Source organism: Scyliorhinus torazame, chromosome 2 (assembly GCF_047496885.1).
Source record: "Scyliorhinus torazame isolate Kashiwa2021f chromosome 2, sScyTor2.1, whole genome shotgun sequence".
In the NCBI taxonomy this organism is placed as follows: Eukaryota; Metazoa; Chordata; class Chondrichthyes; order Carcharhiniformes; family Scyliorhinidae; genus Scyliorhinus; species Scyliorhinus torazame.
Genome location: NC_092708.1, coordinates 168,528,403 through 168,543,195, shown reverse-complemented (window position 1 = coordinate 168,543,195; position 14,793 = coordinate 168,528,403). Strand labels below are relative to the sequence as shown.

General features: G+C 47.4%; 1 protein-coding gene across 4 annotated transcripts in view; it reads left to right on the top strand.

The window, feature by feature from the left end:
• dgkg (diacylglycerol kinase, gamma) overlaps positions 1–14,793 on the top strand; it is a 985,082-nt gene that overhangs the window by 541,451 nt on the left and 428,838 nt on the right. For all 4 annotated transcript variants that reach the window (XM_072479609.1, XM_072479595.1, XM_072479601.1 and 1 more), the window contains one exon: positions 11,105–11,179. In XM_072479609.1, the coding sequence (XP_072335710.1) occupies positions 11,105–11,179 (75 nt within the window). The remainder of the gene's footprint in view (positions 1–11,104; positions 11,180–14,793) is intronic.

Here is a 14,793-nt window from a genome sequence, read left to right as displayed (position 1 = left end):
TTGTCGTGCAGAGGGTAGCATCCATGTCTCTGAACCAAAAGCTCTGGGCTCAAGTTCCACTTTAGAACTTGATGACCAAAGAAGGTGCCAAACAGGTTAAGCACCAACCTTTAATCCTTCCAGCATACACCAATGGCAGCTTGTAAGAGCGGGAGAGATTCTTAGTCACCCACGTGATGGAAAGAAAATTGGAGCCTATACCATCACCATCCATAGCTCCAGGCTACAACATGCATGTAAAAGTGCGTGTTGCCACAGAAACTCTGACTCATTGCAGGCTAGGCAGTCGGTGTGGGTCAATCCCCAGTTTTGATGGGAGGTAGATTTGGGACTTGCCTCCTTGCCCTACCAGTGTTGGAGATTGTGGCACTGTGGGTCAGATCTACCTTCGGACAGAGAACTCAAGAAGAAGATGATTAAATGGAAAGGAGTGGGTGGAATTTCGGAAATGTATTCAGGAAAACCTCTTTGATGAATATGTTTCTGGTCCAACTATGTAGTGCTGGGGAATGAGGTGGATGAAACGTCTGTGGGGGAACACTTGTATAAGAGTGATCATTGAACCATATGACTTGGATTAATGGAGAATAGAAAGAAACAACCTAAAGTAGCACTTCTAAATTGGAAGAGGGCTAATTTCAATGGGGTGAGAAAGGATCTCACCAGGGAAAAATGGAACCAAAGGTTGACATTGAAAACCTGTAACAGAAAAATGGGTGATTCTTATGGGCGAGATGTTTCAGGTACAGGCTAGGTAAACTCCAACTAAACAGAAAGGCAAGGGAATCAAAGCCAGGGCTCCTTTGGTGATGAGTGAGCTTGGGAATATAATGAGACAAAAGGGATGAATTATGTATGTATGTAAAGTGAATTCTTCAAGTGAGAACCACACTAAATACACTAAGTTGAGAGGATAGTGATGAGGAAAATAACACTGACAGAGACTATTAGAACAGAATTGCAATTAACATAAAAGCTAACCCAAAAATATCCTGGGTGAGGACGGCCCTATTAGGGACAAAGAAGTTGATATATGCTCAGAGATGCAGGTCAAAGTTCGAATACTTAATGAATACTTTGTGTTGATATTTACTGAGGAAGAGGATGTTGATATCATATCAGTAGAGGCGGAGATGGTAGAGATAACCACATAAAAGGCTGGTCAACAAGATTGAGGCATATGGAGTAGGAGAATCAGTGTCACCTGGAATAAAATTAGGTTAAAGGATGGAAAACATTGAGCTATGTTAAATGGTTGTTTTCAGACTAGAGGATGGTAGCTGTTTGTGTTCTCCAAGGGTTAATGCTTGGACCACCACCTTTTCAAGCTTCGCTGATGATACCAAATTTGAAGGTATGAAATAGTAGGGATGATAGCAATCAACTGCAACAGGACATAGCTAGGCTAACAGAATGGACAGATGTGGCAGCTGGAACTTAGTACAGAGAGGTGTGAGGTGATGCATTTTACCAGAAGGGATTGTGAGTAATGGCGTAATAAAGTTCTATCTTTACTTTCTCGTCATTAATCTAATTCCTGTGATACAATGATCTCTCATACGCAAGTGCTCTCACACGCATCATCCACGTCACTCTCCTGTAATAGTATAATTCTAAAGAGTGTGTAGGGACAAAGGGAACAGGGGCTTCATGTGCAGGACATATTGAAAGATAAGTTAGAAAAGAATGTTGGAGACTTCTGATGGTGGCCGTAGAGTGGTTGCAATTTGGTGGCTCCCACTCCCGGTGGAATTTTTTGGACCTTTCCCACCTGATTTAGGGGGTGTTTTCTGGTGTGAGCGGCATGAGCACTGAGGAATTGAAGTACTCCATCAGTGAGGCCAGTTTATGGCATTCGACGAGAAGTGTAACAAGTAAGAGGCAGCAGCTGAAGCGAAGGTTTATTCGAGGTGCGACACAGGAAAATATGGTGGAGGGTGGTGGGGCGTTGTTGCCTGCCCAGTGATCTACCGAACAACCTGTAGACGTTTTGAATGCAAAGTTCCAGCAGCAGAGGCAGGAGGCCTCGGAAGACCTGGCAAAGGTGGTGGAACCGCTTCGGGCGGCTATCGAGGGAGTGGAGCAGAGGCTGGAGGTACAGGGTCTGGCACTCCAGAAGATGGAAGAGTCAGTGGGGGAGCATGAGGACCGGCTGGCCTCGCTGGAGATGGTGCTCCTGGCGGATAGCCATATGAGATTGAGGGAGAAGTGGAGGACCTCGAGAACTGTTCCAGGGGGAGAATCTCCGGATCGTGAGCCTGCCTGAGGGAATGTAGGCCACAAAGTTTAGATTCCCAGCTTGGGTCACTGTCTGCGGAGTCTGCATGTTCTCCCTGTATCTGCTTGGGTTTCCTCCAGATGCTCCGGTTTCCTCCCACAAGTCCCAAAGACACGCTGTTAGGTAAAATGGATATTCTGAATGATACCTCTGTGTACCCGAACAGTCACGGGAATGTGGCGACTAGGTGCTTTTCACAGTAACTTCATTGCAGTGTTAATGTAAGCCTGCTTGTAAAAATAAAGATTTTTTTAAAAATATAAATTTAAAGAACCCAATTCATTTTTTTCCAAAGAAGGCGCAATTTAGCGTGGCCAATCCACCTACCCTGCACATCTTTGAGTTTGGGGCAAAACCCACACCGACACAGCGAATGTGCAAGCTCCACACGGACAGTGACCCAGAGTCGGGATCAAACCTGGGACCTCGGCGCCATGAGGCCTCAGTGCTAACCACTGTGCTACCCTTAGATTATTATTAAATATGTGGTGAGCATGTTTGAGAAGTTAGTGGGGGTTGGGATCTTTGATAATTCCCCCCCAGGTGGATCAAGCACACACAGCGCTGAGGAGGTCAAAGATAGGGGAGCCGCCTAGGTCGATGGTGGTGTGGCTGCATCATTTTCTCGTTAAGGAGAAGATACTGAGATGGGCGAAGTACAGGAAAAAGTGCGCCTGGAAAGAGAATAGGCTGAGGATCTACCAGGATCTGGGTGGGGAGTTGGCCAAGCAGCCTGCCGGTTATAATCTGATCAAGGTTTGTGGGTGACATACCAGAAACAAGAGTTTTATTTTGACATGCTGGAGGAGGCGAGTGATTTTGAGAGACCGTGGATTGGGAGGTCTGAAAGGGCATTGAAATTTGGTGATGCTAAAGTGGGGAATGTGGGTTTACATGATGGGAGGGTTGTTGTATTTCAACTATATGGTGTGGATTGGGAGTGTTTTTTTACTGGTTTGTGGGATTTGCAGGTGAAGGGCAATTGGGGGAAAGGGGGTAGTTGGAGGCTTCGAGTGGAGGCCACTAAGCTAGCTGGTTGACTAGTTAACGTGAGAGAAGTGGGGGGTCGACCTATGGAGGGAGTGGGGGAGGGATGGTTGGGGTTTTTTTGTCATCTTTTATGGGGGGATCAAGAGGGGGAAGGGAGGGATGCTGACGTGGGTGGAGTTGGTGTGGCGTAGTTGGTTAAGAGGTGATGGCGGTGGACATCTTGGAGAGGGCCTGAGGAATAGCGAGGCATGGGCTTGAGTGAGCTGGCGAAGAGGGGTTTTAATGACTTTCTTCAGGAGGCGCACCTGAAGATGGGGGACTTGAGGAAGGGCTGTGTGGGACAGTTGTTCCACATGGCATTGGATATGAAGACGAAGGGGCTGGCAGTGCTGATCAACAAGAGGCCTTTGAGGTCGGCAGTATTGTAACCGATTCTGGGGAGAGGTTTGTGATGGTTAGCGGGAAGTTAGAGGGGATGCTTGTGGTGTTAGTGAACGAACATGCCCCAAATTGGGATGATGTGGATGAAGGGGGGGTTCAGCGATGATACCTCTTAAAACCAAATAGTTAGCATATCACTAGAGTAGTTTTACATAAGTTACTTTATTAAGGATAGAGTTGAATTATAGGACTGAGTGATCATTATTAACCATTAAACATGTATTTTTAGGACATAGCAGTAATAAGTAATGAAATGAAATGAAAATCGCTTATTGTCGCAAGTAGGCTTCAAATGAAGTTACTGTGAAAAGCCCCTAGTCGCCACATTCCGGCACCTGTTCGGGGAGGCTGGTACGGGAATTGAACCATGCTGCTGGCCTGCCTTGGTCTGCTTTAAAAGCCAGCGATTTAGCCCAGTGTGCTAAATCAGCCCCTTAATCAAATGGGATTTAGGGTAGGTAACTTGTCCGGAAGGACATCACTTCTGATATCTTGAGGGCGATTCTCCAATATGGAGCCCAAGTGTTTGCGCCGTCGTGAACGCCGTCGCGTTTCACGACGGCGCGAACCGGGCCCTGGTACGACCGATTCTTGCCCCCACAGGGGGCCAGCATGGCACTGGAGCGGTTCACGCCGCTCCAGCCTGGCGCCGCGCCAACCTGCGCATGAGTGGGGGACCTCTTTAGCGCGCCGGCCCCGACTCAACATGGCATCGGTGTTCAGGGGCCGGCCGTGCCAGAAAGTAGGCCCGGGGTGGGGGGGGGGGGGGGGAAGAGAGGCCGGCCCGCCGATCAGTGGGCCCCGATCGCGGGCCAGACCCCATCGGAGGGCCCCCCCCCCCCCCCCCGGTGAAGGAGCCCCCCCTCCCCTCCCACAGGCCGCCCCCCGACCGTTCGCGCCGAGTTCCCGCCGGCAGTGACCAAGGGTGAGCGGCGCCGACGGGACTCTGTCGTATTGGCGCGGCCCATCCGGGCCGGAGAATCTGCGGCCACGCCGATTTCAGCGGCCGGCGCAGCGCCAAACACGCCGGCGCTAATGGCGCCGATTCTCCGCACCTCGGAGAATCGCGTGCCGGCGTGGGGGCATCGTGGCACGGTTGCGGTTATTCTCCGGCGCGGGGCTCGGAGAATCGCCCCCCTTGTCGTTGTGAAACAATGCAGGAAGCTAGTTTTGCTGTCCTGCTTTTCACAGACAATGAGTGCACAGCAAGTTACTAGTAAGCATAGCTGTCAGGATGAGGATCAATCATGTGCTGCTTGCAATTCTATTGGGTGAAGTTTAAACATTGCTTGCAATTCTTTTGGATAAGTTGAAACGTAGCAGCTTCAGGGTTTGGATCGCGTCCAACTGGGGTGGGCTACTGATTTTTTAAAATTGTATAAGTACTATGTTCTGGCCTTTGATCAGCAGAACAGTTCTTGGCAGAAATCCAGGTCTGTTCTCCGTGTACACGTAACAAGCTTGATTAAATAGCCATCTTGTCCAGGTTGTCGATGTGTTTTTTCCTCTCTGTACTGAGTTGAGCCACAGGGAATAACCCCACGTGGAAGGTGACTCAATACACAGGTCTTGAAACCGCTCCTACAGTGGACTTTTTGAGGTGGGTTCTATGGAAGATTCCAGACCTGGACATACACTGTCTGATTGTGGGGGTGGGGGGGATTCAATATGGTTCTGGATTCTAGGTTGGACCAGTTGTGCCCTAGGTCCCTGAAGGTTTTGGCTACAGCGAAGGAGCTGGCAGGGTTTTGGGAAAGTATTGGGTGGGTGGGTGTGGGGGGGGGGGGGGTGGATCTATGTGGGTTGAGAGACCGAGGGCGAAGGAGTTTTCGAACTTACTGCATGTGCACCATATGTATTGCCGAATTGATTTCTTTGTTTTGGACAAGGATTTGTTGGCGGGAGTGGTTGGATCAGAGTATTCGACGATCGTTGTCTCCAATCATGCGCCACATTGGGAGGACTTGCGGGTGGTGCAGAGGGAGGTTCAGCAGCCGCAGTGGAGGTTGGATGTGGATTTTTGGCAGACAAGGGGGTTTGCGAGAGGGTGAGGGTGGCCATCCGAAATTATGTGAAACTGAATAATAATTGGGAGGTTTCTGCCTCCACGCTGGGGGAGGACATTCTTGAGGGTGGACCTGAGTTATTCAGTGACACCTGAGGAGGCTTTACTAAAGGAGAGGCAGAGGCACCAGATGGAGTTTGGGCTGGTGTCCATTGGAAAGGCGGTGGAAACATTGCGCAGAGCCAGAGCGGCCGTTTATGAGTACGGGGAGAAAGCGAGTAGGATGCTTGCACATCAGTTGAGGAAGCAGCCGTCGGCAAGATAAATTGGAGGGCTGAGGCACGAGAGGGGCACGGTGGCATTAGAGCCGGAGGGGGTAAATGGGGTTTACAAAGTCTTTTATCGGAGGTTGTATAACTCGGAGCCTCTGGTGGGGGATGGAGGGATGAGGCGGTTTTTCGATGGATTGGAATTCCCGCGGGTGGAGGAAGTGAAGGTGCAGGGATTGGGGACCCTGATTGGGCCGAGGGAAGTGATGGATTGTGTGGGGGTGATGCAGGTGGTGAAGGTCCCGGGGCCGGATGGGTTCCCTGTCGAATTTTATAAGAAGTTTGGGTTGAAGCTGGGGCCCTTGCTAGTTGGAAGTATAATGAGTCGGTGGTGAATGGGGGGGGGGGGTAGCGGTGGCTCTCCCGCCCCCCCATCCTATGCTTTTGTACGCCTTGATGTCGCTCATTTTAAAGAAGGACAATATCCGGAGCAGTGTGGACCTTGCTGTTGAATATAGACGTGAAGTTGTTAGCAAAGGTGTTGGCATCGCGGATAGAAAATTGTCAGGGTGATGGGAGAGGACCAGGCGGGGTTCGTGAAGGGGTGGCAGCTGTCGGAGAATGTACAGAGGTTGCTTAAGTTATCATGATGAAATTTTGGAAGGGCGTAGCGAGGACGGTGTCGAGGGTGGTAGGATCCAGGGTCAAACAGCTGGGGGCTCACAATATTTGGGGTTGCAGAGGAGCCAGGAGTGCAGGAGGCAAAAGAAGCCGGTGTTCTGGCCTTTGCGCCCCTGGTAGCCCGGCGAAGGATTCTTCTTCAGTGGAAAGATGCGAGGCCCCCAAGTGTGGAATCCTGGATCAACGATATGGCGGGGTTTATTAAATTGGAGAGGGTGAAATTTGCCTTAAGGAAATCGGTGCAAGGGTTTTTCAGGTGGTGGCAACCGTTCTTTGTCTACTGTTCTGCCAGGAAGTCTATGGTCAGCAGCAGCAGCAAGGGTGGGGGGGTGGTTCTATTTTATTTTTGTTCATCTATACTGGGGGATCTGAGGGCGTGTATATATTTGCTATGTGTTTCAGTGGGTGTTAATTTATTATTTATGTATAGGGGGGAGGGGGGCACTGGGTTTTGTTTTGTTTGGTATTTAATTCTATTGGGTTCCTTTTACATTTTGTTGTTGATATTTTGTGAAAACTATAGTAAAAATTATTATTTTTTTTTTTAAAAATGTTATCATGATGCCCTTGGAGGGCCGAGTGGTGGTGGCGATGGGTGCGGAGAAGGCATTCGATCGGTGCTGGCAATGGACGTGGAGAAGGGTCAAATGGGCATGGTTCGAGGTGTTGGGTCATTTTGGGTTTGGGCAAGTGCTTGTGGATTGTGTTCAGTTGCTACCTAGGGCGTGTGTTCAGACTAAGGTTAGTTTGGATTACTTTGGGTTAGACGGTGGGCACGAGGCGGGGTGTCCGCTCTCCCCGCTGCTCTTTGGCCAAGCAATAGAGCCCTTGGCAATGGCACTTAGGGGGGCGAGGGGAATTGAGTGGGATGGGGGGTGGGGGTCATTGAGCACCAGGTTTCTTTGTACGCAGATGAACTCCTGTTGTATATTTCGGACCAGCTTGGAAGTTCTGATAGGATTCTGGGTGAGTTTGGCCACTTTTCGGAGTACAAGCTGAACATGAGGAAAAGCGAGGTGTTCCCAATTAAGGCATGGGGAGAGGAGACTGGGGGAATTGCTGTTTCGGTTGGTGGGGGCGCTATCTTGGGATACAGGTGGTGCAGAACTGGGCCCAACTGCACAGGCTGAACTTGGCACAGCTGGTGGAGGGAATGAAGGCGAATTTCAAGAGGTGGGATGTGGTGCCATTGTCATTGGTGGGGCGGATGCAGACGGTGAAGATGACTGTACTGCCAAAGTTTTTGTTTGTATTTCAGAACCTTCCGATTTTTATTCCCAAGTCCTTTTTTAGGAAGGTGAATGGGATTATTTTGAGGTTTGCGTGGGTGGGGAAGGCTCCGCAGGTGAGGAGGGTGTTCTTGGAGAGTGATCACCCCATCCGTTGTCGCTGGTTCGGCAGACCAAAAGTCTGATGGTGACTTCAGCACTGAGGGTTTGGGACCAGTGTTGCCTGCACTTTGGATTGGAAGGCACGTTACTGTGGGCGCCGATTTGCAATATTCATAGGTTTGGGTCGGCGGGGTTGGATGTGAGGTCCGGGGTAGCAGCAGGTGGGGATAGAGTACTTCAGGGATCTGTTTGTTGGGGAAACATTTGCAGACCTGGAAGAGCTCGAGGAGACATACGAGTTACCAAAGGGGAATAGGTTCAGGTATCTGCAGGTTAGGGACTTTAGTAGGAAGGTGGTGTCGTCCTTTCCAATGCTGCTGCCCCCAGTGCTGCAGGCTAAGCTTCTGTCCGAGGGTGAAATTGGGGAGGGAAGAGTTGCAGACACATATGGGGAGCTGTTGAAGAGGGAGAGCGCTTCCGTGGAGGAGATTAGGTGCTAGTGGGAGGAGGAGTTGGGAGGGCCGTTGGGGGCTGGAGTATGGAGTGAAGCTCTGTGTAGCATGATGCGACCTCGTTGTGTGCCAGGCTACATCTTATCCAATTTAAGGGGGTGCATAGAGCCCATATGATGGTGTCCAGCATGAGTAAGCTCTTTCTGGGGGGATGGGGGGGGGGGACCATGTACATATGTTTTGGGTGTGTCCGAGGGGGTTTTGGAAGGGACTTTCCGGTGTAGTGTCAAAGATTTTTGGGGGTAGAGGTAGCTCCGAATCCAGAGGTGGCAATATTTGGAGTGATGTGGAGATGCCAACGTTGGACTGGAATGAGCACAGTAAGAAGTCTTACAAACACCAGGTTAAAGTCCAACAGGTTTTGGACTTTAACCTGGTGTTGTAAGACTTCTTACAATATTTGGAGTGTCAGGGGATCCGGGAGTTCAGGTCGGGAGAGAGGCCGACGTCTTGGCCTTTGCCCCCTGATAGCCTGGAGATGGATTTTGTTGTGTTGTCAGGACTTGGAGCTGCCGAAAGCGGAGGTATGGGTAAGCGATTTGGCAGAGTTCTTGCATCTGGAAAAAATTAAGTTCGCCATACGAGGCGTGGAGGAGAGGTTCACCTTGAGGTGGTAGCTGTTTATCGACTTCTTTAAGTCATTGGGGGGCAGGGTGTCGTGATTTTTGTTGGGGCGATCGACAGTAAGTTGGAAAAGAGAGGCGGGCACCTGGGTGGCAACGAGATGAATGAGGCTGTTATGGGGGGGACGCAGGGAGGGAGGTGTTTTGTTACCTTTGTTGCAGTTGGCTTTTGTACTTTTGTGATTATGTATATATTTAAAATGCCTTCATGAGTTCTGATCACCGCACTTTAGGAAGGATGTGAGTTTCTTGAGAGGGGGCAGAGGAGGTTTACCAGAATGGTTCCAGGGATGAGGCAATTTAGCCTCGAGGTTAGTTAAGGTTGAGATCGCACTCCTTGGAGCAAGAGGGTTTGAGGGGGAATCCAATAAAAGTGTACAAGATTATGACAGGATTAGAGGAGATGGTTAATGGAAAGCTGTTCTCATTAGCTGACTGTAGAAGGACTAGGGTATACAGATCGAAAGCTCTGGGCAAGAGATGCAGTGAGAAAATTATTTTTTTTAAATTGCAGTGAGTGGTTACAATTTAGAACTTTGTTTTAAGATTAGTAACTTCAAAAGAAAATTGGATAGGCACTTGTGCAAAATAATGAAGGGCAGTGGGGAATGACCAGGGAAATGGGTCTGACTGGATTACTGAACAGAGAGCTAGCATAGATTTTATGGGTTGATTGGCCTCCTCCTGTGTCTTTGTGACTCGAACATTGACGGCTGAGCCTTCAGCTGTCCAGGCCCTAAGTTCTGGAATTACCTCCCTGAATCTCCCTGCATCACTATATCTTTCCTCCTTTGAAATGCTCCATAAAACCTACTTTTCTAACCCAGCTTTTGGACATCTGCTCTAACATGTGATTTGGTGTCAAATATAATTTATAATGCTTCCATATAGTGCCCGGGGACTTAATATTCTAAAGATGCTATATAAATAGCAGTTGGTGTTGTAAAAACAGAAAAAAACTCAGGTCTCGCAGCATCTGTGGAGAGCGATGCAGAATTAATGGGCGTGATTCAGTGGCCTCGTCGTGTCTGACTTGGTGTAGGTACGAGGCCGTTGAATCTCGTGAGAGGCCTCTTACGATGCAATGCTCAAAGCGTCTCGCGAGATTCAACAAAATTCAACGGATTCTTCCGGCGCCTGGGACTCGACGGCCATGACTGGGAGACCTCACCAGGGTGCAGTTTAGTACTGTTCCACCGGCACCTGCAGGGTCTCCCAGGCCATTAGAGACCTCACCGGTGGTCAGGGAAGGGCACGGTGGTACCCTGGCTCTCCCTCTGGCACTTGGGCACCTTGGAACTGGCAATGCCACCTGAGCACTGCCTGGGTGCCCAGGTGGCACAGCCAGGATGGCTGGGGCACTGCCATTATGCCAGGCTGGCAGTGCCAGGGCCCCCAGATGCCAGGTTGACACTGCCAGGGATTGGGCCCAGGTGCCATACCAAGTAGTGGGGATGAGGGAGTGTTCCCTGGGGCATCCCCAAGATTGGGGGAGTGAGGTCGAAAACGGGGCGGAGGGGAGAGAAGGTTGGGTTTCGGGGCTACCGGTCAAAATGGCGTCCCCAATCTCGTCAGCAGGAAGTCACTCTAAGTATGGCCTCGGCCGAGAGAATTTTCCTGAGGCCAAAAAAAGGCAAAGTGCCGTTGAGTAGCGAGATGTTTTTTGGCATTGCAGCCGCCAAGAAAGACCCTGCTGATCGCACCTGAAACTGGCCATAGAAATTATCCGGGTGAACTATGCTCAACGTGCCAAGTCCAACGCAGACTGAAGTGTTTCTCTCACCACAGAGGCTGCCCTGTTTTTCCAGCATTTTCTGTTTTTATTTCAGATTTCCAATATCTGCAGCATTTTGCTTTTATTTTACAATGTGTGTTGTAAGTGGGATGAAACATATAAATTGCAATACAGCTTGCATGCAAAATGGTTCATTTCTTGTAAATTAAGAATAATTTCTGTAATGCTCTTTTTGATAGAGTTCTACGAAAATTTCAATATCTCCTCAACCCAAGACAAATTTATAATCTTGACAGGGGTGGACCTGTGCCAGGGTAAGTGTGTGTTATGCAATACTATTTTAAAGAATGGATGATAATACTTCTGCATTGTATTTTTTTTATTCATGCCGGAAAGTACTAAGGAGATGTTCAGACCAAAAGCACTATTGATGCTGAGAATCAGCCTCGGGCCAAACAATTCCATAACAGTCGCAGATCAAGTCTGCGATTTCCTAGTTTATATGTCTCCGTATTACCCAGTTTAATATTCCGTACATGACAATTATATATTCACAGAGCATTGGCAAAATGCAGAAACATAACAGTTTATCATTGAAGTGGTAGGTGTCAACACTTGTCCTGGTTTGTCTAATGTTAAACTTAGGGTTGAAAGTATAGTTGCTGTTAATTTTGAGAGTCAGATTAAACAATCTGGTTTGGATCAAGGTGGAAGCAGAAGAAGTGCTATCACAAAGAAATAGTTTGTACATAACACAGCATATTTTCATGATTTCACAGCAATGAGATCATGATTTAACAACAATTAGATAATGTTTAAATAACCATAATTAAAATATTGTTGGGATACGAAAAGTGGTTGAACCTCAATAAATTGACTTGGGTCAAAGTAAGGTTATGTTGGAATCATTGGAGCAGCTAAACAAAATAAAAATATAATCATTTTAACAACAGAGCATCCACCAACACTCACATCATGTTTAATATTCAATTTATTTAAAAATCTGATCGTCACCTACCTGTATTTTGAAGCTATAGAATGAAAGATGTATAATATAATTGTATTCTCTGCCTTTTTGTCAGATATACCCATGACCTATTTTGTTTCTCAATATAAAAATTTCGAAGCAAATTACAATTAAGCAAATTTGATGTTGGCTCATTTATAATATTTTATTGTATATCTTTGAGAGATTTTTTAAAAACAGAAAGTGCTGAAAGCACTCAGCAAGTTTACCATCATCTATGTAGCGAGGCAGAGTTAATGAGCATTAAATTTAGATTTATTGTCACGTGTACTGAGGTACAGTGAAAAGGACAGAGATGAGGAGACATTTCTTCACCCAAAGAGTGATGAGCCTGTGGAATTCATTACCACAGGAAGTAGTCGATGCTAAAACATTGAATATATTCAAGAGGCGACTAGGTATAGCACTTGGGGCGTATGGGATCAAAGGCTCTGGAGAGAAAGCAGGATTTAGGCTATTGAGTTGGATGATCATCTACGATCGTGATAAATGGCGGAGCAGGTTCAAAGGGCCAAAAGGCCACCTCCTGCTCCTATCTTCTATGTATCTATGTATTGTTCTGCGTACTGTTCAAGCAGATCGTTCCATATATGAAAAACATAGGACATATGATAAATACGCAATGTAAATACGTAGACATTGGATGAAGCATATGGGGTGTAGTGCTACACAATAGAGAAGATGCATGGAGACATCAGTTCAGTCCAAAGAGGGTCATTCAGGAGCCTGGTAACAGCGGGGAAGAAGCTGTTTTTAAATCTGTTAGTGCGTGTTCTCAGACTTTTGTATCTCCTGCCCAATGGAATAAGTTGGAAGAGAGAATAACCCGGTAGGAGGGGTCTTCGATTATGCTGCACACTTTCCCAAGGCAGCGGAAGGTGTAGATTGAGTCAATGGATAGGAGCCGGGTTTGTGTGATGGATTGAGCTGTGTTCGCGACTCTCTGTAGTATCTTCTGGCCTTGGACCGAGCAGTTTCTATATCAGGCTGCGATGCAGCCAGGATGCTTTCTATGATGCATCTGTAAAAATTGGGAAAAATCAATGTGGACATGCCGAATTTCCTTAGTTTTCTGAGGAAGAATAGGCTCTGTTGTGCTTTCTTGGTCATAGTGTCGATGTGGATGGACCAGGAAAGATTGTTGGTGATGTATACACCTGTGAATTTGAAGTTGCCATCCATCTCCATCTCGGCACCATTGATGCACAGGCTGTGTTACGGCACTCCGCTTCCTGACGTCAATGACACCAGCTCCTTACTTTTTCTAACATTGAGGGAGAAATTGTTGTCGTTGCACCATGCCACTAGGTTCTCTATCTCCCTCCTGTACTCTGACTTATCGTTGTTTGAGATCCAACCCACTACGGTCGTGTCATCAGCAAATTGTTGTTAGAGTTTGAAATGTATTTTGCCACATAGTCGTGTGTGTACAGGGCGTATAGTAGAAGGCTAAGTACGCAGGCTTGTGGGACCCAGTATTGAGGACTATCATGAAGGAGGTGTCATTGTTTATCCTTACTGACTGTCGTCTATGGGTCAGAAAATCGAGGATTCAGTTGCAGAGGGAGGAGCCAAGTCCTAGGTTTTGGAGTTTTTGTATGAGTTTGGCTGGGATTCTGGTGTTAAAGGCCCGATTTTCATGGTTCCATTCATTCTGGAATGCCGACAGAAGGATATAAAAATGGAGGGCGGAACCCAAATCCCTAAACCCATGTGTGGGATTTTTATTTTTAATTTAGAGTACCCAAATTTATTTTATTTTTCCAATTAAGTGGCAATTTAGCGTGGCCAATCCATTTAATCTGCACATCTTTGGGTTGTGGGGTTGAAACCCATGCAGACACTGGGAGAATGTGCAATCCCCACACACAATGTGACCCGGGGCCGGGATTGAACCCAGGTCCTCAGCGCAGTAGCTGCAATGCTAACCACTGTGCCACCATGCCACCCCCATGGGTGGGATTTTAATGACACCGGGATAAGAGTATGTGCACCGAGCCCATACTCAACAATCCTGCCCCTGCCTACTCCATTGTATGGGTGGCAGTTTTTGATACCCTGCTGTTTTCATGGGAGTTGGGCCTGTGAGGAGATGTGGTTCACAGAACATTGGAGGGTAATGCACCACAGAGGATACCCAGTCATAAGTGGGAATCAAAATAATTCACCTTTTCTGGAATTCTTTCAATGGCACACTTTGAAATACAAAAAAAAATTATTTCAGTTTCTAGAGTTAGCTGCTTAATTGTAAGTTAGATGTGGTTTACCGCAGTGATTAATTATAGGGTTCTGTCCTGCAAAGGCAGCGCTTTTCCCATATTCTTGAATGTTCTGGTGTTTCAAGTGTTCATTCAAGTGCTTTTTAAAGGATGTGAGGTTGGCAGTGCTTTCCAGATTCTCACCACACTCTGAGGGAAAGAAGAATCCTCAAATCTCCTGCCCCTCATCCTAAAACTATGCCCCCTTGTGATTGAACCCTCAACTAAATAGATCAGCTACTTCCTATTTACCCTGTCCAAACCCCTCATAATCTTAAACACCTCAATCATATCCCCCCTCAGCCTTCTCTGCTCTAAAGAAAACAATTACCCCGAGATCCATCTTTTCCTCGAGCTGCCCAGTGTCTTTGCCATTCATTACATATACCCCCTTGTCCTGTTTCTTCTCCAAAAGTGCATCATCTCACACTTATCAGGGTTAAATACCATCTGCCACTGCACTTGGAAAATGACCTGTCATGGTTTGGACTGCTATTTAAATGTCCAGCAATTGATAGCTTTGGAAAAATGGCCCTGCTCTTGACAGTTTAAAAAAATCTAAGCACTTGCAATATTACAGCAATTAATAGGCAATCTGATTTGAAAGGGAAATAAAATAGCAGGTGCAGCTTTAAAATAAAAG